This window comes from Anser brachyrhynchus (assembly GCF_964034855.1).
Source record: "Anser brachyrhynchus genome assembly, chromosome: 6".
NCBI classification, from domain to species: Eukaryota; Metazoa; Chordata; class Aves; order Anseriformes; family Anatidae; genus Anser; species Anser brachyrhynchus.
In genome coordinates, this window is record NC_137700.1 from 12828780 (window position 1) to 12854736 (window position 25957).

The window sequence follows — 25957 nt, forward strand, 5'->3', positions numbered from 1 at the left end:
TTTGTTTTCTTCTTACTGGCATAGGTACCATCAAGCCTTGTACAAATTAAACTAAAAAGAATAAATGTTGAAATTTAAAAAGAAAGAAAGAAAAGCAAATAGGGGCTGGGGGGCAGGATTCACCCTCAAGTAAGCAGATCTAACACAGAACAGGCATTTTTTGTAGATGTGTTGAGGCAGAAAATATCATTTACATAGCCGTTTTTCAAAGCAGAACCATGCTGTCAGAAGTAGTGGAATTTTAAATTTCAAATCCATGATTCATCCAGTCATTGTTTTTCCAATCTGTTCAATGCTCTGCAACTCTCCATATCTTGTGGATGGTCCTTTACTTAGGCAACCATTTGGAACTCTTAAATAATCTTGTAATTTTATTATTTATATTAATAATTATAACAGTGTATTTTACAATAATTATATTAATAATTATAATAACTATAAATAAATTAAAATATAAATATAAATGTAAATATTTATTTATATTAAATAAGTAATAACTTGGTCTGCCCTTCCTTTCTCAGTCTTTAGAGACAGCCACTTATCTGATACAAGACTGCTACCCAAATGTAGGGGAAAACATCCATCAGCATGCATTAATTTGATTGCTTACATCAGCCAGTGGAGGGTGCTACGGAACAGACTGGTTATAGAGGAATAGACTACAGTTTTGACTGGTGTGGAGAATTCTTTGTACTTTAGTCAGCAAGTTATATCCAAGATGATTATTTTCCATAGACGAGACAGTGTGTAGTTGTGTGCTGTAACAAAGAATTCTGGAGTCTGAAAATGAAATAGTAAAAGGCCTTTTTGTAGCGTTTCACTCAATCAAAAATTTGATTGCACACATTAAACTAACACATATCTGAGCTATTAGAACAGATCTTAGTATTTTCATTAAATCAAGTAGTCTTTGTAGTGATTTATAAAAATTTTATAATGATTTGTATTATAACATTCCAGTATACCAAACCAGGGAACTCAGCATTTGTTAAGAGTCAGGACTGAAAAAAAAAAAGAAAAAAGAAAAAAACACACACAAAAGCTATTAATAGAGACCTGCTGGCACTGAGAATACAAATTGAGATCCCTGTTGGAAATCCAGGCCTAAATCTCAGGAACCACTTTCTATGCAGGCAACCTGTCAAAATAAACTGAAGTGGTGGAACGCCAGCCCTGAGAAGATTAATGCCCAAGCTTTCTCTGTTTAATTTAAGCTGAGCTTTCTAGAGAAACCCAAAGGACTCTGACACACAGTTCCTGGGGAAAGTGAACATCTGACTTCCTTAAGCCTGATTGAAAATCTTAGCAAGAGGGCCCACTTAAAGTCTAGCCTCTGACTGTCCTCAGCTTGTGCAGATATTAGCTGCATATATTTTTCCTCACTACCTACTCCTGCTTAGGCTGTCTCTCAGTTGTCTTGTGCACAACAGATAGAAATTAGCAAGCTGTGATAATAGCTACCTCATGGAAGAACACATGGATTAAATTAAAATGTAGTTTAAATGGCCTGTGAATATCTGATTTTCAATTACTCATTTTAGAAGGGGTGTTGAAGAACACTATGCATCCTTTTGCTTTATTTTAGTGGATTAGTTGTCATGAAAACTGTGCGCCCATTGTAGACTGCTGGGACGTCTTAAAAGAGAGAGGCTGCCAGAAAGGATGTCAATTAGTGCTTGTTGATGGAGTGGGGGTTGTTGTTGATACCTGCTTTGGAGAAGGTGCTGTGAGTTCATCATCTCATCTGCCATCAGACCACAAACCACCAGTAGATTTGTTTTGATCCCTGCTGCCCTTGAGTGCGTTTCTTCTGACAACTGCAATGTTGAACTGATCCTTTGTTGTTGTGTAGGATCCTGATTCAATTCCAACAGAAGTCAGAGTGGACTGGAGAAGGCCCCAGGATGCTAATAGATATTAAGCACATCTATAATTGAATTGCCTTTTATTCTCCATTGGATTAATTCATTATTGTTTTTACATTTTGTGATAACACATGCTACTGCTATTCTTAAAGAGTAGAATAAAATAGAAATCCTTTAAGCCATTATATCTTTATTACCATTTAAGCCTAAGGACAGATGCATTATTCATATAGGTTTCTAAGGGTAGCAATTAATGTTTAAATATATATCTCTTTAGGAGGGGTTATTTAAAAAATATCGTAGGGTCAACTAGCTGTAAAATCCAGGATCACTTACTGAAAGATTAGAGGTTGTTGATATTAATGGCTACAGAAAAATAGATGAGGCTGCTTGTTTTAATGAGGGGCATAATAATATGTGTGCACAACTGAGTCCTTTATAACATGTTGAAGCAATGCATCTTTCACCAGTGAAAGCCAAAAACAAAAAAAAAAAAGGAGGAAATCTCTTTCAAGACTGCTTGATAGGCTTCTGATCAGTGCCAGATTAGGTTAATGAAGCACCGAGGCCATTAATCCATTTTCTAAAACTTCCATTCCCTTCCTTAAAGCCTTTGGTTTTAGGTATGTCAGGTTATACAAAAAGCATAGATAATACGGAAAAGGAAACATTAAGATACCCCAAAAGCTGCAAGAAGCTTGTAGTACAAATGCACTGGGAAGTGGACTGAGACAATGATACACTTTTCATTGATATATGTGTGATTTGATATGTGCATGTGCACATCTTGAGTATTTATTCCGAATCTTTATGACTTGATTTCTATTTCTCTTTAAGAATACTTATATATTGTTGCTATGAGGGAAAATATAATAAGAGATCTCCTTTTCCAAATCGAGTTTAAAATACTTTTAGCTGAACAGTCTAGTGCTAACTATCTTCATGGCTTTAATAATGATCCTGTACAGATTTACACCAAGTGAAGATCTGACTTTGTGAGTTAGAGTGGAAGATTAAAAAAAAAAAAAAGTTACTAAAAAGTTGCTAAAATGCAATGCATGTATTCTCCAGTGTGTCATTTTCTTCCTCAAGTCAATTCCCAATGTTTGTTTTTATAAGAAGATGTCAGATAAAATATTGTAAAAGAGCTAATTAGTACTATTATTTATATTGCAGATGTTGATATTATTGAGATGCATGCTGTGAAAATGCAGGTTCAAGAGGTTGACTTGACGCAACTGAATAGCATTTATGGTATCTTGGTATTTAGAAACCACTCTTAACTATAAAGATTATGGTGACACATGCTGCTTAGAAAGTAAAATTAAAGATATGGTATATTTAATGAGGTGAACTATGCAGCCTATGGCTATTTTGGGTTACCAGTGAAGAACAAGGTTACTATAGTACTTACTGTGGTAAATATGTCTAGTAAAACAATAATTTTTAATGGGCTCTGATTTAAGTTCTGTGAAAGTAATATAAGTACCTAATAAGAATTTAACTCCAAAGAATTAGCCAATACAATTACATTACACTTAGAAAATGAACGTGTAAAAAGAAGGTATTTGGACACTGTTTGCTCTGTTAAATTTGATAATGGATGCAATAATAAATAAGACCCCCAGTGAGTACTTGGGCCTTGTTTACCCATGTAGTATAGTGAAGAATGCACACTCTGGTCTGCAACCAGTGTTGCCTTACTGATCACAAATGATAATTGAAGAAGAATACCTTTGCTGCTGTGCCAAGTTAAGTAGATGAAAATCAACATTTTTCACAGAGATGTGATTTCTCTTAGGCTCTGTATAGGCAGGGGAGATGTCTGGTGGTTCTGAGGATCAGGAACTTGTCTGCAATGTACTGGGGCTTCCTTCCAGCCCGCAAGCCCAGAGTAAACCAGGACTCATTTCAAGAAAGGGTTGCTAGTCTGCATCAAGCAGTTCAGACGCAGTGTAAATGACTTAATTTGTTCCACTTTGGAAATCTTTGATTAACATAATCCTGCTTCCAGCTTTGTTCTTTCCTCCTCATAAAGGAGGAGAAAAAGAAATCTTGTGGGGCACAAGAGCACTGAAGTAAATCTAAGACTAACCTGAAGCTAATGCAGCAGGAGTCGCCTAACATCCTTCAATTACAATTTCATGCTGAAAGCTTCCAACAAAGATCAATTACATCCCAAATCACTTTTGCACATCCTTCTTGCCTTCAGCACAAGGAATACTGAATTCTGTTTTGTAAGACTTGTTCATCACACTTCAGGCACTTAAATTTTTCAGGAAAAAAATGTAAAAACAAAACCTGTTAACAATGCAAGGCCCTCTTTTTATTCTTTACTCCCTCATGTATTTTCAAGGCTGACATGTCATAGGTAGTCAGCAGATCTTAATGCCTCTATTCTTCAGACACAAAATGCTAAATTGAGAGCAGGGTTTGCTCCTGGCTTCACCTTCTGTTCCCATCGTTATCTCACACACTCATTCTATGGGAGACAGCTCAGTCAGGTGAAGGGCAGGCTTGCATTGCTGCTGCTTGACAAGTTTTATTTATTGTATGTGTACTGGGAAATATAGCGGCCTTAACAAGAAAACTTTATAATGGTACCTGTTTCAATAGTTTTTTGTTTGCTCTAATATGTAATTACTCTGAGTCCAAAATATTCCAAATCACATATTTGGGTAGGCTGAACAGTATGGCAAATGAAAAGATAGTGATCTAGCAAATGTTATGTAGCAGTAATCTACAAGTCAAGGGAAGAAGGATGTCAATGCAACCTACTTATACATTATATATGTTTGCAGAGCCTGCCTTCTGCTTAATTAAATCCATATTACTTAATCAGAACTGAGACACAAAGGAGGTATATTTATGTATGTCCTCTGAGATCCAATTTTGCTAAGACAAAAGGAGCCAGAACAGTAATAGAAATTTATTAACAAATTTCCAGTTTGGCACCTATTAACTGGACAAAAAATTCTATTCAGTAGAGGGAAAGCATCAGCCAAGGGCTCAGAATATGCTTCATAGAGACAGGTATTTAAAATTTGGCAAGCAAGGCAGGCTTTTGACTGAACAGAGGTTCTAGAAACAGGGACAAACACATTTTCACGCTTTTTTTTTTATTTATTTACCCTACATTAAAAAGCTTGGATTGAGTACTTTCCTTTTAAATAAAAGTATTCAAAACATAAAATCATGCATGTGATCTCTGTACACACAATATCGTTCTTCACCAGAACTACTCAAGGTGAATCTGTAATACTAGTGGAAACCAGACTTATGCATGTCTTCATTTTTGAAAGCATCTAACCCTCTTGCAGGATATCAGGGTATTACCACAGAGAGGGGCCAGAAACAGAAAAAAACATGTCAGACCCACCTAGTTGTATTACTTCTGTACACTTTTATGGACCTTAAGAAAAAAAAGAGTAATTAGATGCTTGAAAAATGCTTTTGCTAGCCCAGGCCTTGCTGCCAAGAAAAGCTTCCACTCAAAGAACTGAAACTATTTTGATGTAATGATAAACTGAAGGGGGAGGAAGGGAGTTTTAAAATGCTAAATTTAGTGATGAGAGTAGCTGCTTTTTTTTTTTTTTTTTCTAACTTTTCTTCTGACCTTGCCACAGAAATTCTATACACTTTTACTTCGTTCCATCACTGTGATTTGCTATAGGTAAGGCATTTCTTTATTGTGGTGTTTAGGTTATTTCTAATTAATTTTCTCATTTCATTCATCTCAATATGCACAGCATCAGTACTAATTCCTCCTGCATTGACTATTTTCTGACTATCCTTACTAGTATATAGGGAAATACATTTTTATTGCAATTCTCTTTTCTTTGCTCATGTACCAGTCACATACATAGACACCCACATATTTATACTTAGTGAAATTCTTTAGTTTTATACTGAAATCTACTTACTCTGGTTGCAATTTGCAACAAGAACTTATCAGGGGAAAAAATCCTGAATATGCACTTAATTAAATTTAGACTAGCAGATTGGAACCCTTCTTTGGACAACTATTTGTAGTTAAATTTCCAGTAATTTTTACATTTATTATTTCTGGAGGTAGACAGTAGAGACTACATAATGACCCCCACATTATTAGCAAGTGAAGAGACTGCAAACTGTATTTTACTGTAAATTAATATAAATTAACCATCATGCTGAATATAAAAAATGAGTATTACTTGGATGTTATACCATTCATCAAGTAGTTTAGTTCATCATTCCATCTCACCGATAATGGTTTCACATTGGAAAAAAAAACTTTTTGGTTGCTATTCTTTTAGTGACATTTAGGTGGTGATTTATTTGACAGACATAATATCAATTCAGAAAACTATCATATGGGTAAAAATAAAATAAAAAAAAAACAAAACACAACATAAAACCATACTCTAACACAAAACAAATGTCCCCTGTAGATGTGATACTCTGACTGCTGTAATACTGATAATTACCCATAGAAGCTAAAGAGTTTATTAAAATTTCTACAAATATGGAAAAACAAACATTTTTGCTGCAAATTTCATGATTTCATATTATAAGTATCACTTCTAGACAGGAAGATAAGTGGCACCATGACAACACAAATTGGTGATTTTGAAAAATCCTCGTATTGGAATTCCTTCTACTAGGCAAAATAATACATATCAAATAACTTAAAAATCATAATTGACAACTTTAGTTGAAAATAAACATATAAATAATTCCCTCCTAAAGGAGTAACTTTAAGATTCAAAGTTGTCCAGCTCTTTAACAATAACTAATAAGTGCTGTTGAAACAGTTATTGTTTAACAATAAGTGCTGTTGAAAAAAGCACTTATAAGCAAGCCCTCATCTATAGGTGTGTCTGCTCAAGATAACTTCATTAAATCTTTGTCTGGAGGATAAATGCATACTGCAGCTATCATTACAAACACAAATAAAGGGACCATGAACTGGGAAACTTTATGGGGTTTGAGCTGTGAACCTGGGATAGTACACACCCTCCCTACCACCTGACAACTGTCCCACCCTCTGTCCATTGTCACTCTTGCACCTTCCAAAATTCTGATTGAAGTAATGGAATGAGTGAATGAATGAAATAGTTTTAATAATATCTGAATGAAATAATGCTTTACTAAAGAAGTAGTGCTTTAGGGTCACAGGCAGGTCAAGGCTGCAGAGTTAATACATTTTATTAGACAGCTGGAAAACTGAGAGAAGCTTTTCTATGCTCCAGCCCTTCTTGAGGTCTAAAATAGTTGCAGATTTCACAGTTGAATTAAAACTGAGAACCTAATGATCAATCTATCCAGCAATTTGTTCTGTAAATTCCATAAAATCAGACAAATATCTCGGCTCTTGCCCACAATGGTTTGATTATTCAGCTCTAACTATGATAAAAAAATGTTAACTTTGTCCTATCTAGATTAACTGTACAGAAACACACCTGTAAGTACGCAAAGGTATCTTCTGTGAAAGGACATCCAATTCTTAATCAGCCACGTTTCAAACTACTTCAAGTGTCTTGTTTTGTTAACACATGGTACAAATTGAGCATAAGGCCAAGAAAATAATAAAGAGAAGCAGGAGTAAAATTCTAATATGCATATTTGAGGTTAAATTTTTATTGCAACACACAAACAGATCTGTTAGTAACTATGTGGGGAATATCATATGCTAAAGGTAATCATTCTTGTTCCTCAGGTACATTTTCAAAGACACTCTTTCATCCTCTTAAAGAGAAAATCAGGATGCAGTGGGCATGAAAGCAGGATTAGTTTTTCAGTACCCTGTAGGGCTCCATGGGGAGTTGAGGGCAGTGTGGAGCTCTTGTAGCCCTGGTCCATCAGCTCTGCGGATCCACTTCATGCACGAGTCTGCAGCTCTGGCACTTTGGTGCCTTGCAGGAGCTTCCAGATGTCACCCATCCTCTCCAGCCTGTGCTCTTCATTTGCCTCAAATGAGCACAATTTTCTTTTTTTTTTTTTTTTTTTTTCATTTTGTTTTGATTTGTTTGCTTGTTTTTACAATATATATTCTCATTTATATCTTCTACCTCACTTTCAGTTCTGGTTCTCCTCTTCTGAGTGTATACTCTCTCCTGTTTTGTTTTGTTTTGTTTTTTTTTCTCCACAGAGCACTTTATTATTTATTTTATTTTATTTTATTTTATTTATTTTATTTTATTTTTAGCATTTACGGCTCTTTCTGGTTAAAAATAAAAATGATAAAAACCTCTCCAGTTGTTAGTGATATCTCGAGCAGTTCCGTCTTTCAAGAAAACTTCAGTGAAGATACTGTGGACTGGTTGATCGGAATATTTCAGAGTTATGCCACACAAGCAATTGGAGACCTCAGGTCACATTTCGAAGAGTGAAATGGTTGTAAAGCAAAGCTTATTAGCATGAAGGACAGTCTTTCCTTTGATTCTAGTAGGTAGATCACTGATAAATATTTCCTTTGAAAATATGTGTATTACACTGACATTTATCATGGTTGCGTCTCTTGTTTTGAGAATTGAAGAGTTCATCTCTTGTTTATCATTATAAACAATATGTGCCTACCACTTTGCACTTAAAAGGGAAAAAGATAATACAGGGATTTATGCAGTCATTCTAGATATGCATCCTGGAAAACTGCTCAATAACTGCGCTGTCAGCCTCTGTATTTTTTAATGTGCAAGATTATATTCTGTTAGGCAGTGTCAGTTTGAAAAAAGACAGATAGATCACTGGGCTGGAAAAAGCTGGTCCCTGAATTTGTTAATTAATTAATGATTAATTATTTTGGTTCAGTGAGTAATTTTAAATGCTTTTTCTAGTTTGAGTTTGCACATACACTTTCATATAAAACAATTAGAAGGGAGGAAGCTAAAATAATAATACTGACCAGAGCTCATAAGTTCAGGTTGATTTCAGTGTGAAGAAACCAGATCGTACATTAGCATGTGATTCTTTTGAAATAATCAGCAATAGGGCAATGTTGACCCAGATACATCAACAGAGGGACTGATCTGAAGTTAGTGCAATCAGCTGGAAAAAAAAATAAATAAATAAACTTTAATGTCTTTCAGATCAAACACACAGTAAATTAAATGTTATATGCTGAATAAAAACATATTGCTTCCTCATAATCCCTCTTTGTGTAAGCACTGAAAAACTTTCTCTTTAAGGAACTAAATATGAGTGCTAAATTTCAAAATGCTGAGATTGAGATATAAATTTTGAAGGAGTATTTTTCTTGTACAGAGAAGTTCTGAAATCCATTACTAATAAGGATTGACGTTTGAATATGGGTACCCTCATTAAGTCAAGGCATATGATGTAATAGCTGTTGAATAACCAAACAGTGACCAAACATTAGTGGAAGCAATTCATGATTACCAAAATATTTCTATTTCTATAATATTTGTGAAAACATACAGTTTTAAACTGCAGATTTTATTTAGATTTTTTAACTTTGGGAACATGCAGTAATTTAGAGTTAATGTGCACTTAGAGATGAGAAAACCACTGATTAAGTTAAAAAAAAAAAAAAAAAAACAAAACATGCTAGAGAAGCTCAGCTATTCCAGGAGAAACACAGACTAGTACCTCGATCTAACACTAACTTGTATTTCTCTTTCCAATCTTCATGTCAGTGACTTATCACTTTGTGCTGTGCTGCAATTTTCTGCTCTTTCTCCTGTCAGTCATATTCATTGGTGTGAATCCAAAGTAAGTCTACAGGCTTCGATGGCATCACTCTGTATTTACAATACTATATCTGAGATCGAAATCCTGCAGTGCTTTATCATGCCTTCCTCCCAGCGAAGCCTCTCTTCTATACTGATGAAGTTCCCAGACTGCACATTCTCTAGGCTGATGCTTATGGTGTATAAATAATTTGGCAGGTGCATTGTATTAATATAAATGATCTGTCACAGTAATGATTTCCTTGCAGCCCAAGTGATGTGTGCAGGAAAAGACAAAGTGGCAAGCGTGCCTGTTTAACTTTTACTGCTAGTGCTCTTTGAAGTAGGGCCACATTTATTTGCAACTTGTGGGAATTCTGTTCCTTTCTCAAGGCTTTTTAGATGCATTCTGTTTCTTTTATAAACTAAGTGACCTTTTCTGCAGGTTAATATGAATGCCTCAAGGATTTCATTCTTATTATGTCTTTTTCTTTTCCTTAAGAAATTGCATAGTCACAACAGGTCAACATTAAGGCTGAAATGAAAGAGAAAATACAAGGTTGTACAATGAGATATGAAACTTATTTAAACTTGATCTGATGAAGAAAATTTAATAACTGCTTTGAATAAAATGTAGGTGCTCGATTAGCATGAGCCAGTAAAATACAGTGTCACCTTTATTTTTACCGTAGTTCTATTTACCCCATGGACATAGGAACTGGCCCTAACACACAATACGGGCATTAAGGCCAAATTCCTGGTACATCTCCACCTTTAGGGATAGTTTGGAGGATGTTTTCAAAACCATTGGGTCATGGTTCAGCATTATCCTGCTTATCTAGATATAAATAGCAGCAATATGCTACAAGTTCTAATACCATTCTCTATCTTTCTAAAAGTCTCTATAAGGGTTAAGTGCCACCTCTGATATAATATCACCTGTGTGCATCACAAGCTTTTTGTCTTCACAGTTCTGAGTTCCTTCTTTGCTGTTTTTCAGGTGGCAGAGCTGGTGCACAAAGAATCTATAACTTGCTCAAGGTCGGCCAGAAACCCATGGCAGAAAGTAGAATTGCAATACCCTTACAATTACGGTTGCATAGATGTAAGTAATTCAATTTTGGTGTATGTAAGAGCAAATATTTAAACTGGATAAATTATTCACAGCAAGCATGTTATTCTCAATGTTTAAATCCTCTTCTATGTAGTTTATTTTCAGATTGTTATAAATGTGTTTATTTTTCCCAAATGCTCAAGCAACATAGTCTCATACATAATATTTGCTGAGGTTATTTTCTGCATTCACTGTTCAGCAGTTGTTCTCAACCTGATTTTTTCTGATGCTGCCATTGATTTAATGTTTTTGAATCTTCTCAGTGTTTTCAAGATTATGGAATCATTTTTACTTAAGCTCACACATGACCACACATACTCATGAAAATAAGATATTTTTATCATTTTATTAACACTGTTGAAAAAGAACACTTGAGTATTGTCATGGAAAAACACTTGAGTATTATCATGGAAAAAAAATAATTAAAAAAGAAGATACCCAATGTTATCATTGCCAAATCATGAATTTTACTCATATATTCACAACTGCTTTTCCTCCAATATTCGCTCAGTCTAGTGTATAGAATACATATATATATTCCAATATTTTGCTATTGCCTGTGACAAAAATACAGTTAATTAGGCATGCTGAAAGGAGAACTTATCTACTTTAATATGCATTGCTTCTGTCACAGAATGTTCAAACAGTGGTGGTGAATCAATTTGAAAACTCCAAGTAGGCTGGTTAATATAAATTAAATTAAAAGCCCAAGGCTGCTTGATATGCACTTTTTCAGACTTTGGCTGAAATCCTGCTTAAAAAGTCCCTGCCAGACTCAGCCACAATTTAAAAAATTATCATATTTCAGCAAGCTCCTATTTAACTGTCACGAACTTTTCTGTATTTGCTTTCCACATCATTACTGATTATTGAGATATCTGTGTATAAACAGAAGCTCTCTCTTCTATTGGCATGTCCCTGATTCATTCATTGGCATGATCATATTCATTTTTGAAGAAATGGTAGAAACATAGTGAGAGAAAATCCTCCAATGTTGCTTGCTTTCATTGTTCTACAAGTGAATGGAATAATGGCCCTGCACTGTAGCTTCCTGGTGAGGAGTAAATATTACGTATGTTCTCTTTTAGCTTTGAATTCTGCTTCTGTCGGGTAACCCTTAAGAGTTTCAAAATCGGAGGAGAGCATGATCACACTTGTAAGCTTTTACTTGGAAAAGAAACATTGGAGACACTTATACCCCGCCCCCCCCCCCCCCCCCTTCATTATTTCTTTCTTTCCATTTTTGGTCCCCAAATTTTGCCTGATTTTGGATCATTTTCACATGTAGGTTTAAATCCACTTCTAACAGCCATCATCCAACTGCATCTCATTTAACGTGAAATCTCAGCATGTGTGGAATTTTTAGAACATCACTAAACCTATTATGGAAAAATAGACTGGGAGGACCTTACAAGGTTTCTTTGACCCTGAATGAGATTAGTAGAACATGTGGGATCCTAGACAGATGTACCAAGTCTTTCTGTGAGTATGGAGATTTCAAACCTCAGAGGACACAATCTACTCTGAAGAGATCTCTGTTCTTGCTAAAGGCTTTTTTGATGTCTAGCCTGAACCTTTCTTCTTGTCCCATCCACATAGCTATAAAAATATTGTATTCCCTTTCAAACAGCCTTTTGCATATCTTGTGTTTATTATTATTACTTTTCCTTTTGTCTTTTGAATCCCCGTTCTCTTAGCTTTTCTCTGCAGGTTCTGTTTTCTAGATATCTCACATTTCTATTTCCATACCCTGGGCTCTCTCTCTCCTAAAGTGCCATGCTTTCACTTCTATCAGGTACTAATATCCTGCTGAGGCAAGTCCAGTGTCTAGTACCAGGCAGAGCACAACAGTATCACAGCAGGCTGTATCCTGATACACTCCAAGATGAGAGTTTGTTTATTTATTTATTTCAGAATGACATTGCATTGTTGACTCATATTCAGTTTGTGATTCAGTACAACCACAGACTATTTTCTGCAGAATTGCTACCAGAACATTGTTCCTACTTCAGGTTTTGTGAAAATTAGAAATGCCTGACTAATGACCTTCCACTTGTCCCTGGGAAATAACATCCCATCTTTTCAATACATTACCCCAGCTTGTCAAGATGAATCTTCCATGTACTGAAAGTCCTCCTTAATTCATATTTGACACACATTCTCATTCTTCATGAAAATGCTGTATAGGACTGGACCCAAGGAAGAGCTTTGAAGAGTCCAAGAGCACATCCTTCATCTCTTTTATGAGAATGTCCTCTGGGAAACACTAGCTAAAACTTACCAGCATCTGAATCTTCTAGTTCTACCCCATTCATAACTCCAACAAGCCAGTAAAGAATTTTAAAGGAAATAAGACTGTCCTGACACAACTTGTTCCCAGGACCTCCATTTTTACCAGTGCTCATCCCCTTGTTATCTCCAGATGTGAAAGTATGTGAATGGTAAGTAATGCAGTACTGTCAATCACTTGACATATTTGTTTGTGCCGTTACTTAAGAAAACCAGTTACAGCTTGATCTGGTCAAGCATTTTTATGGTTTTATTGTAAAAAATGTTTCATGTTATAATGAAAATTTGTAGAAAAGCACAATTTTTACTTAAATTATTTGTTTCCACCTTCTCATGCTCTATTTCTCCCCTCCTTTCTCTATCAGATAATGGGATCTAAAAAAGGGAAGCAAAACTATAAATACTATCAAAAATGAAAACTAAAATTTGTTGTGTAATTTCTGGGAATAGTGAGTATACTTGGGGACAGTACTCCTTTTTGCAATGCATGCAAATAATATTGGAATGAGCTCTCCTCTGTTTAGCCCCTGTTCCTGAACAAACAGCTTCTTTTACTCATTAAAAATAAATAAAATATCTGCATAACTTCTCTGTCTTCTATATTTTTAAGGAAAAAAAATATACTGTAGAAACAGACCTTCCTTGGAATCATAAACCATGCATAGTAATTCATGATAATATGTGTGCATCTAGTTCACATTCAGAACAAAAGTAAGGCGAATTAATCTCTGCAATCCTCTTTCCATTAAAAAGATGGTGTTATGTTTGCATGAGCAAACACTGAAACATTAGACTATGTCAGTACAATCTTAATTTGGCCCTTGTGAATATGTTTTTAATACTGTCTTTAATCATATGATTGTATATTATATTTTTCATGGAAATCCTGTCTCATTCTGCGCATAATGAATAGTACTCTTACATTTTCACAACCTGCTATTACTTGGATTGTTCCCCATGCAGTTCTTGAGTTGCCTTAATCCTCTTTTAAAAAAATCAACCATGACTCAAATGCTTTCTTGCAAACAGTTGTTTTATCCATGAACTAGATAAAGGATTTTTATGTTTCCTGCCCACTCCATCTATGTGCTAAGTAAAGCAGTTTAAAAGTATCACTAATGGATGTGGCTGAACACATATAGAAAATATCCCTGTCTGGCTCTAAAATGTCTTACTACAATACAAATGTTGGTAGAAGATGTGCTTTTCTACTTTTTTTTTTTTTTTCACATAATAAATGATAATGCAATAAGGGCAGCAGTGCACAGTCTCTGCTCAGCACACTGCAGTCTCCTGTATTTCTTTCACTGCAGGCTGTTTCCATGCTGACTCACATTTTCTAACAGGGCACTGTGACACAACAGCCCACAGCACTCAGAGCCTGCAGGTTCTCTGCACAGCAGAACTTACAAAAGAGATGCATACAGATTACAGTATTTACAGGAAGCACCTATTTCCCAGTGCTTCAGGTAATCAGGCAACCCCTAAATGAAACCAAAGTTCAAAAGCTCCATTTTCCTACTAAGGCTTAATATTAAAGCAGAAGGCATTGAGGGGATGGGATACAAATACCCCTGTGCCTTGTTACTAGTCCAGGAACAGCTGTGTTGTATAATGGTGAGAATAAAAAGCTCTAGGTTCACAGTGAAGTTTCTTTCCAGGTCGGCTTGGATTTTCAGTAAGAGGATTTATCTTTGAATCCATTTAGTTTCTGAATTGGCTGGGGTAATGCTTGTGATGAGCATGCTTGTTTTTACGAAAATTAAGTCTTTGAAGGGGGTATTGATTGTATCCTTAGTGCAGGGAGGGATTTCAATGTTCTCTCCCCCTCTGGGGGGAAAACCACTAATAAGTTCTTATATTAAATACTCATATTTGTGAGATATAGGTAGAAAGCTCTCTTAATAGTTGCTAGCAATTTTATGCTTGTTAACACTGGGAAAGTCAAAGGAGTCTTAAAAAAAAAAAAAAAAGCACACAGTGCATTACTCCAAGCTCCAAGCACTAGAACTTCATCCTCTCTCACTTTATTTTCAAAGAAAGTTCAGGTTATATTATTGCTTCATAATTTGTAGTCAAATTTCTAATGAGGATGAAAAAAATCCTTTCACTTTGTAGAATTTGGTAGTATTAGCTTCCAAATTTTGCCTTTTTTTTTTAATGTTTGTATATATTGTTGATTGCCATTTAAATGAAGATGGTAAGTGCTTACATAAGATATTCTCGTATTCTCAGTGCACAGCTGCTTGAATTAAGGCAACATGGATGCTAAATGTATAAAACATAGCATTATTGTGGTCTTGTTCATGTTGCATTGACTAAAAGACCATTGTTGAAATAATGAGTTGAGAGCAGAGAAAAAAAATGCGTGCTCTTATTTGTTGGGGTGGAAGAAAAGAGTGATCATTGTAAACTAGACAAGGCAGAAAGTTTTGTGTTGAAAAGGCTGAGGCTTATGGGGATTGCCCGAGAAGCTTTAGCTGTGTTGCACCTGGCAGGCTGATGCAGGATCTTTGCATGGTGTTGGCAGGGAGGTTCTTAAAGCTGATGTCTGACTCAATGACTAGGTGAGTTGACATCTCTTATCTGTTTGTTAACATGTTGTTTGAGAAATCAAGCCCTGGCCATTTCAATTACTTAGTCATGTTGGGCTTCAAAATTTTTCCCTGATTATATAAGACAGCTTTAATTCTAAAAGAATCATGTGACTACAGGAATAATTCTGTAAAGAGTATTATCTTCTTGTATTGTTGTCATGCATATAATTTTTCTCTTTATATAGCAGTGGTAATGTTTTTTTATCCCCAGCTTCAGCTTCCTAATATTAAGTTGATACAATTGAACTAGCATCTTTTCCTGATAAGAAATCATGGTTATTTTAAAACTTTCCAAAACACATGTGAATTCCCAAGTCTTGCAGATAGCTGCAAAAAGAAAGTAGTTTTTCAGCAGTTATTCATTGTCTATAAGCTGCCTCCTTTCTTATTTGTTGAATGAAATGTTCCTAATACAGACTCAAAACATTACCTCTTTTTTGTGCAAAGTAAAATACAAGTTATTGTTATTACTGTTTTCATTGTATGACACTTTCTTGCTGTCTTTGGTATATGGAAGTAGCATATGTAAGACCTCCTTAGAACTTCTTTTTTAAATCATCCTGGCCCCTTATAAATTACTTTGAAGCTTTTTCTTAAAAGCTGTTTCCTGGTGTTTTAGGTGGCAAATATTTTTGCTGACTTTTGTCAAGTACTTCACAAAACCTGAAACAGACAAATCTTGCCTTTTTTCACAAGGTGAAAAAGACATTTTTCATTGTCTCAAGTTTCCATTGTAGATTTTAATTTCCCTAGAGAGAGCAATTATATTGATTAGATGAGAAATTTGCAAAATGGTGATGGATCTGTGACATCTGCTGAAAGAGTTCAGAATATTGCACTGCAGACATTCTCTATGAAATCTAGGGTATTTTCTTTTCTGTGGAGTTGCAACGATTTCTCTTTGGCCTTAAAAGAGGTTATGACTAGTTTTCTGATGAAAACCCTGAACAGGGGGCCTCACTATCACTGCCAAAGAGCTTGGCTGACTTGCTGAGCATCAGTCAGCTATATTAATCTTTATAATACCGAACTCAGCCAGTCAGAATGACTCAAATGAGCACAAGGAGAAGTCTGTCCTTTAGTTTTCTCTCATCTTGCTTCTCATTTGCAAAGTGAAGATAATACTTTTCAGCCTTATAGGATCGTGAGATAAATGTGAACATGTATTTATGGCCCCATCTGCGTGGACACATATAGATGTTCCTGGCTCCACGTGGCTACTTGCACGCTAATTCTTTGAATCATACTCTTATGAGGTAGCTCCAGCTGAACTTTAGCGAGCCTATATCCAAGATGAACCTTTCTGGACATTTCTGTGCTTAGCCTTTTTCCACTGATGAGCACAAAACAGATAAAGCTGTAGAGTACAGCTGTTTAGCAAGCTTCCACTGCAAAGAATAAGTGGTACTTGTACCACTCTCTTTGCATTGAGGGCCTGGTTTGCATCAGGCTGGTTTGCATCTAACAAAAGATAATGTCAATTTAGTGCAAAACTGACAAACAAACAAGCCTGTGGTTACTATAGAGATGTTCTTTTTTGAGTCAGATTGCATCTTATGCAAACCTAATTAGTTCCCAGTCTGGAGTAGATAGTAGTTCTTACGTTTGTCATTTTATAGTGAAGGTACAATAATGGCTTGGTTTTGTTGTGTATGGACAACATTCTTTAATGGGATATAGCTTGACTGGAATCCTGCCTCAGCAGGCTGCCAGAAATAAACTGGAAGATTTTATTGAAACAATAGGTCAGAAGCTCAGCGTGTGGAGATCAACACAGCTGACTTGGGAGTTAGCAAAGCACCATCAGTTTATACCAGTTATGTTGTTTCAGTTTGGGAACACTTTTTTTTTTTTTTAGCATGGTAGCTAGAAAATGTAAACAAATCTCATCTTTGTTCTTGATCTTGTAAAGTCTGGTAATTCATCTGTTTTGCCTGTTTAACATTTCAAGAATCTGTTATCCATGCTGCATGTACTTTCGGTTTGCAGCAGAGTGGCCAAAATTCTTTTGGAAAGCAGTATTTCTGCTTAGAAAGCAAATTCTTTGGTTTTTACTGCTTTAATGCAGAACCTTGGTTGTAATATTAAAATCTATGTAAACAGACAGGATGAAGTCTGGTATTAAAGAAAGGAAAAGAAAAAAGACCAAAAAATTAGGCATAATCCTTAGAAGTTTATTTGGCAAAAAGTGTAGTTTTTTTCACTCATTTCGTACTTTCTTTGTACTTCTTAACAATGACAATGCAATAAGATTTGGTCTCAGTATTTTCTTTGATCATATTCATCAGTTTTCCTAACTCTTTTTTTCACCATATGAATAGAGACAATCACATGATGCCTGGAATATTTTCTGGAATTGTGGATCTGAAATGGTTATAAAATGCACTGTGTGTTGAATCAATGTGGAGATGGAGCAGCATACAAGTTTGGAGCTGGTTTTCACATAATATTCCCTATGGGGGTAGGGAAATGGGAAAAAAAATTCAGTTCACAAAGTCCTCAAAATCAAACCTCTCTGACAAAAGAATTGTCTCATGAAAACAGTTCTCTTTATTTAAATGAAAAAAAAAATTGAAACAATTTAAATACTTTTTGAAGGAACTAGACGTTTCTATTGAAATAATAGTTAACACCCTTTCAGTCAGTGTAATATCGAATCATACTGTTAATTGTTTGTGTGGGTTCATAACCATTAACAAAATAAAAACTCAATCTTCACATTTTAATTTCTTGTTATAAAAATAATAGCTTGATATTATTCCTATGGTTATTTCACTGATTCACCAGAATAACCTCTTAGTAGAATTTATCTTATTTTGCTTGTGACATGTGACAAAATTATGATATTCTTAGTAGCAACCCCATTGGACAGCAGTACTTATTTCTATTAGTGCAAATAGAAGCTAAGGAATAGCAATATCCCTGAAATGCCTTTATTTTAATCATCAGCTGTTAATCACATTTTATGTAAGTTCTCTTACAAGTCCATACTGATGCAAATATCTCTGAGGCTTTTAAAATCTTTCAGTGAGCTCCAGGAGTAAACTCTGGTTTTCTAGATGACCCACTGCTTAATACTTTGACCCTTTTAAATTCAGTGAACATTTACATTTTTTTCTTTTAAGTTTGAAATCTTATGTTGAAATGAATCAAAGTCTTGCACTAGAAATGCAAATACTTGGTTATGAAAGCTTCCTTGGAAGAATTATCAGAGCTAGATACATTTCTCATAGGTAGCTGAATGACAAATTCAAAGAACTATGTAATTTAGAAACACAAATGCTAACAGATTGAGAACAGCATCACTTAGCAGGTGAACCTTTTTAGTTGAAAAGTACTTTGCACAGCTGAAATAACTTGGTTTTGGCAGTGGCCTGTGAACTCTCCATTCAGTTGCAAGTGTAGTCTTTGTCAGGGATACTCAACTTATTTGGAAACCATCCTGAGCTTCAAAAAAAGCATGTAATAGCATATACAATTGAAACTGCATTCTCAGAATGCACAAAAGCAAAATAATAACCTACATGCCACAGTGAAGACGTGGTGGTTGAGACCAGAGGAAGAATTTTGATGTGCAGACATATGACAGACATATCTTTCATGCTCTGGTGTGGTCTCACGCATACTGAAGTCAACACACACTCCTTAATGCATGTTCCTGTATTCTTTGTTATGTGTTTTTTAAATGAAACAATGTATTTCCTTCAGCTATTTTTCTTCCAGAAAATGTGAACTATCTCCAATCCTCATTTAGAAGTTTAAAGAAATGCTGTACATTCAAAATACCAACTGAACATCCAAATACTATCTTGTGTTCTGCAGGGAGCTCTTCAACACATTTTGTCAGCAACTGACATCGATTTTATATATTATTCTTTACAGAAGTCTTATTTATTGTGGCAAATCAAAGTGCTTCCAGGATGCTCATCTGCCATGGAACTAATTTTTCATGTCTGCTCTGTGAACAAGAAATTAAAAAAAGCTTTCTTCAGTTATAGGCCTGATTTGTGTGTAGAAGAATGTATGGGCTAAGCTCAAGACAAATTCACTTGCGCATGCATAGTCATGCTTACAGATATATACATATACACATGCATATGCATAGGGTGAATCCTCAGTATTGCATTTTCCACAGTAGATATCAGAGTGCTGAAGGCTGGCAACAGAATGGTTTCAAAGCCGAAGATAGGTTTGTTATACTGAACTAGATACATATCTTCAAAGAGGAAAAAAAAAACCACCAACCCACAGAGTAATCCTTAGGCCACATATAAAAACAACATATCTTTGTGGTTGCCTCTTCCTATTAGGTGGAGTCATTTGCAAGTTTTTCATTATGGAAAAGGTTTGGATTGCATCTGGTTTTGGCTGGTTTTAGATACCTTGAGCTTGATATAGATATGTATTTGAATTGCTTGTGTATTCAGTATTCCTTCAGTCTCTCTGTGGCTCCAGAATCCATCCTCTGCAGTGCATGGCCTGGAAATTCACACTGCATTGCTCCCCAACTTAATACTGAATTTGAGTACTACAATTTTTGTGCACTTTTCTTTTAATGTGATTCACTGAGATATTCCCCCGAGGCTTCCATTTTTGCATACTGTTGTGGAGACACCTGTGGTAGTCAGGAGACAGCATGCCACTGGTCTGAAAGTGGACAAGGCACTCATCTATTCAGGGTGCAGTACAGAGCAAGCGATCTGACATTGGAATAGATGAACAATTGTATAAATATTTCAATTGCATAGTAGAAACATGTAAAATGTAACAACTTACTACAGCGGTGGAAGTGAACTTAGACTTACTGAAAAGTAAGGTTCAAGCTACCAGGAGTATTACTTTTTCTCCTTTGACATTCTACATTTTCTTAAATGGGATAGCTTCCAGGGAAGAATAACTGCAGAGAATGAAGTGTAGAAGACTGACCTCAAATTATTCACTCCAGTCTTACCACCACAGTAACTGGAGAAAATCAATATCCTCTTCAAACTGTTCTATCTTGCAACTTGGATGTATAATTGAGGGAAGTTCACCCCTCTCAAGATGTTTATTCCTAAATTTTATGAAAGATTGGATTTGAACCCTAAAGCTTAGAGTGCATCTTTAGGAAGCCTATAAGTCATAAGAGGGCTTTATTAAATTAATGGGTATAATTACTCAAGACCATTCAACCTAGGCCATAGGTTTGGCAAGACATCCTCTCCTGTACATCTTGTTGTAGACTAAAATTGTACTATTTAGTTCAACAGTTTAGGGTCCAATCAAATTGTAAAATTTCTGACTTTCTACCCATCAATGGGGAGAAAAAAAAAAGTCCACATTACTCCTGGATTATACTGAATCTTTACAGGCAGAACTATGAAGAAAGCTTAAGGGAAGACAGGAGTTGATTTCATCTTTTAATCAAATACATAAATTTTCTGTAATTTTAGATTGAAGTGACTCTGTTGAAGTGGAATAAGAAAAAGGTACTTTTTCATATGTGTAACTAATAAAATTAATGAAATTCAATATCTGAGCATTTGAAGGATGCCAAACTATTAAATCAGTTAAAAAAAAAAAAGTTTAAAATCATGGAGGACAGGTCTGTCAAGGACTGTAAATTTAGCTATAGCCATCATAGATTGCAGACTTCTGCACTACTCTTATGTTGCTATGGCTGTTCCTCATATCAAGTCCACTAAAAAACAAAGTATAGCTCTTGTCCTTGATTGATGAGAGAGATTTTTTTTTCCCCCACAAAGATAGTGCCTATGATTTAACTCTTATCAGGTATGAGTCACATTTTATTGCAAAGTTGAGAGCTATCTCATATTATAATGTTGTCCTCTAACACCTCACCATGGAAAAGTTTGCAATTCCTTCTGTTTTAAGTGATATCTTATTTTTATGAAATCAGTGAAGAAATACCTGAATGTCCTAATCATGATAAAATAATGTGCATGTGTTAAAAATGAGAGCCCAGTTATTGCATTAGAGTTGGAAGCATCACTTTATTTTGTAACTGCTGAGGATGCATCATATTCAGGTCTACTAGGATAATGTAAATGTCTGGTTTTTTTTTTTTAGTATTTAAAATATTATGAGTACATTTATGTAATAAAGGAAATCTTCATTTGCCACATAAATTTGCTTCTGTAAAACAAGAATCAACATTAGGAATGTTCAGACTTGGTTCTTTCTTTTTTTTCTTTGGGGGAACAACAATATACTATGAAAGACATTTTTGTGCTATTGCTTTTTCTTTTGTTACAGGAGCAAATCTAAGTGAATGTGAGGGGCAATAGCTCAGTTTCTCAGTGATGGGAGACAATACTTGCTATTACATTTGAGCATCTGGTGGCCAACCATTAGGTTGCCTTAGGGAGGAATGTCAGCACTCAGCTAGTTTGTAAATCTAGTAAAGTCAGAGGACTCAGAAATGAAAAAAGGTTGAAACTACATTGGACAGTTTCTTCCCTTCTCCCTTTTCCCTCTGCTTTCTCGGTCCCTCTTGTGGTAACAAATGCAGTTATCCAAGAGGTGCCGCATTGTTTTGATCACTTTAAGGATCAGTTTGTCCAGGCAAAGCAGTCATCTATACAAAGATCTCCCAATAGCTAACGATGATGATCACCTATCTCTATTCATAAGGAGAGATTCTGAGTACAAAACCATTCTTTCAGGGAGACTGTCATCTCTCATCTATAATTATATTGTTTTCTTCTATGTTTGTAAATCAAAGGAAATTATTTTCCTGCTATGAGTTACTTACAGATTGTGAGCCATAAAGAATTCAGCTCAAGTGTCAGTATGAAAACAAACCTTTTCACTCTTTCTTCAAGGGTTCCAATAATATTTTTCTAATGGAAATGAAAATAAATCCTTGTGACACAGTACTAAACATAGCAGGAACTGTACTTCTTCAGAGAACCTGAAATATAAAGGCAGTTGTAGGCAGTATCACATTTTTATAGTACTCTAATACTGATCACCTTTATGCATTTTTCTATTACTCTCCAGCCTTCCCTCTCTGAGCCTGGTTGCTGTTGTCAACACAGTTAAAAACAACAAAAAAAGTTTCTTCAGCAATGAGATTTTTCCATAGAAATATTGAGGGACAAGCAGTCTGACAAACAAGGAACAGGGAAAGGAAAGACTGTTTGGCTTTTGCTTTATTTGTCCTCTCTTTCTAGTCACTGAACTCTTAAGCTATGAGAAGTAATTACCGAGTGCTGCGTCATCTCACACACTTAAATATGAACAGCTACAGTAGTTTTGTTTTCACAGTATTTTATAGATACTTCCCAGCATTCCCAGTCATCTGCAGTAACAGGTGTCTGTGCTGGATTGTATGGCTAGAACCCTACAAACGTTCTGTCCTAGAGCATGATGAATCTATTCCATCACATCCATTAGTCACAAAATATTTTATTTCAGAAATATTGTAAAAAATAAAAAATACAGTATTAGTAACATAATCTTAAGAAGGGATCATCGATAATTAACAACACAGTGGATGAAGGTAATACTTCCACATGAGACATACTCTTTTTTTCCATAAATACGTAGGAATCATGAGTAAAATTTGAATGTGTATATTTAAGCTCATATGTTATGATGAGTGACCTCTGGTACTAAACCTAGCACACTATCATAGACATTTGGTAAAATCTGCTCCAAGAATCTTCATCGTATTACTATTCTCTTTTCCTATTTTTTTCTTCTATTTGAAATCATATTTTGTGACAGTTACATAAATAGTTTGATATCTGTGACTGAAAAGTTAAGCATTGGGTAAAGAATTTACCTCCATTTTACAGCCTGTGAAAAGAGAAGGAGAGAAAGGAGAAAACTTAATGTCATACAGTCTGGGAAAGAGGCAGTGCCTTGCAGTGTTCTGTGGACCATATTGCTGTCATATGGTTTGGACTGAGGCAAGAATTAGAGACCAGGATTACATGTTTAAAATGTCATCTTTGTTGATAAATACTCTTCATTAATAAGTCTATAACCACAATTAACTGTTTTAATTGTCAGAAAAGAAACACCAGTGTACATGAACCATAAGATGTGTGTATCCAAAGTTAAACATTCAATGAGATTTACAGTTGCTCTACAAGCCTGCTGGTCACTGGCCTATAAGACACATAAAAGAAAAAAAGATAAAACAGTGAGAAGTCTGCCACCTATTTTGTAGTATGTACCCCCTGAGTGTGATCTGTATGCTAATTGGAATGAAGTGGATGTGAACACTTCAGTGAATGCCTTCTGTGTAGGAAACAGAGACCAATGAATTCTATTTGGCTCAAAGATGCTAATTTTATACACTCTGAACTAATAGAATGTAGTATTGAACCTTTGTTCATATGAATTTTCCAAATTTAAAATGAATGGTCCCACAGCACTGACAGAAGTGTTGCATGACTGAAACTGTATGCAATATGCATAAAAGCATCACTTGCATCCACTCTTCCATTGCTATCAAACTTTTTTTTTTAATGTAAGGAAGAAATGAGCTTTTAACTTATATATCTTCCCAAGTTTGACATCTAACATATAACAGTTGTTCCCAGGGGAAGAAAAAAAAATCACATTTACACACACACACCCCAAAAAAAAAACACTAAAATATGTCTAAAAAATTAATCCAGAACAATGTAAATAAGTGCATTTGCTATCATGAATATCATGAATATCACCATGTTTCTTTAGCTTGCCTCATGAATTGGTCTATAAAGGCTGAAAACTATGAATTTTCTTAGAAACCTTAAGACTATATTGTACAGCATCATAGAAACACTGTTCCAGTGGCCCAGATTAAATTACTGAAAGTGCATCTGGAGGGTTTAGCAGTATTTCACACTGACACGTGTAGCTCATAGTTTTGGTATAATCTGTATTTTCCCTGTATTGGAACTAAGCCTATTTTCACACATCCTTTCAGAAGAATGTAGCTTTTGGGTACGCTGAACTATTGACCATGACCTTTGTCCTACAAATGTCACTGCTGCCCGAGAGGAAATGTTCCATGTACATCAGTCTAATAGGATTACCTTCAAATTAAAGTAGACACAGAAGTCTAGACCTACTACAATGTTTTGTTAGAAAAAAAGTCTTAGCATACTGGATACCTCCAACAAACCCGCCTAATTATCTCAGAATGAAAGTCTAAAGATGGGGGTGGGGGGGGAATCAATTAGAATTTAACGTCAGTTTCAACTCAGAATAACCTAAGCATTTCCTTTCTTCAGGATTACAGAATCTCTAATACTTAGGGTTAAAAGTGAAAGTGCATGAAACCAAAACAGTGAGGTCATGATCCTGATACAAGAAGATAAAAACTAAACAACCCCCCCCCCTCAATCCCCATACTTTTGTTGAGTTGGTGAATGCAAAATGTTAACATGGAGTAATCCTCTGATGCATTGACAGCTTCTTCTCTCTTTGAACTGCATTTTCATCTTGCATTTTTCACAAGTGAGTTTGGTACTGCAGCAATACTCTTCAGATATATTAATCCACAAGGTGTGCCAGTGGCAGACTCCTGAAGCAATACACTTGACACGCTCTGGGTTCAACTGTTCCAGAAGCACTGAATTGATCTGCTTAAATCTGAATTTACGGTAATGCATGGCTGTGTCTGCCAGTGTTGTCTGAGCATTCTCTTCCCAAGACTTGTGTAGAAACTACTGTATGATTTCCCTATTCTCATTAACTTAGAGAGAAACAAACAAAAAATCTGTTTGCGTTTTGTTCCTATGTACAAGAATTCCTCCTTGCCAATCAGGTCTGCCCTGGAACCAGTGCTGCTCTGACCTTTACACACTTATTAACATGTTAGACACAGGTAATTCAAGGACTGTAATGGAAGTAGTATCTTAATAGATAGAGAAGAAGCAGACAAATTTTAAATAGTAAAGCTAAACCTTCCTTCAATTCTGAAAGATCACTTGAGTTTATTTCAAACCTGAGAAAGGGCTTGTTTATCCAAAATCATGTTTGCTTTTCGCCAGCATAGCAGTTGCTCTGGCAATTATTACATACAAATCTTTTCTATTCTGTCCTTCAATCACTAGTAGCTATAAACCTACAACTATACAACTTGCCCCTACAGAGGAGTCCTGGATATTTCTGAATTATACTCAAGGCCTGAGGTACTCTGGCTGTTTTAATATTTTATTATTCCATGACAAATTTCAAATTGCAGTGAAACAGATAATGGTTAAAATTGTAACTACACTAGGATTTTTCACCTCTGTGTTTTTGAATAAAATTTTCAACAGAATTACAAATTAAAAATAGAAATTATCTTCTTGCTAACTGGATTCTTTGCTTGAAATCTATAGTGATTTTGTTTAACATTCTAAAATGCTTTCAGTATTCTAAGCATTGCATGCTGTTTTTTTAGTGTTAAATAAGTAAATATTATGGATGTGGGTTACC

The 25957-nt window shown here is 35.3% G+C and overlaps 1 protein-coding gene across 3 annotated transcripts in view; it reads left to right on the forward strand.

The window, feature by feature from the left end:
- Positions 1-25957, forward strand: part of LOC308196820 (uncharacterized protein) — a 460768-nt gene that overhangs the window by 200507 nt on the left and 234304 nt on the right. For 2 of the 3 annotated variants that reach the window (XM_080596448.1, XM_080596447.1), the window contains exon 1: positions 13997-14613. In XM_080596448.1, coding sequence (XP_080452574.1) covers positions 14424-14613 — 190 coding nt within the window. In that variant the 5' untranslated portion in view covers positions 13997-14423. Of the gene's footprint in view, positions 1-10532; positions 10638-13996; positions 14614-25957 lie in introns of those variants that run through there. The other variant, XM_080596449.1, reaches the window with a different exon arrangement.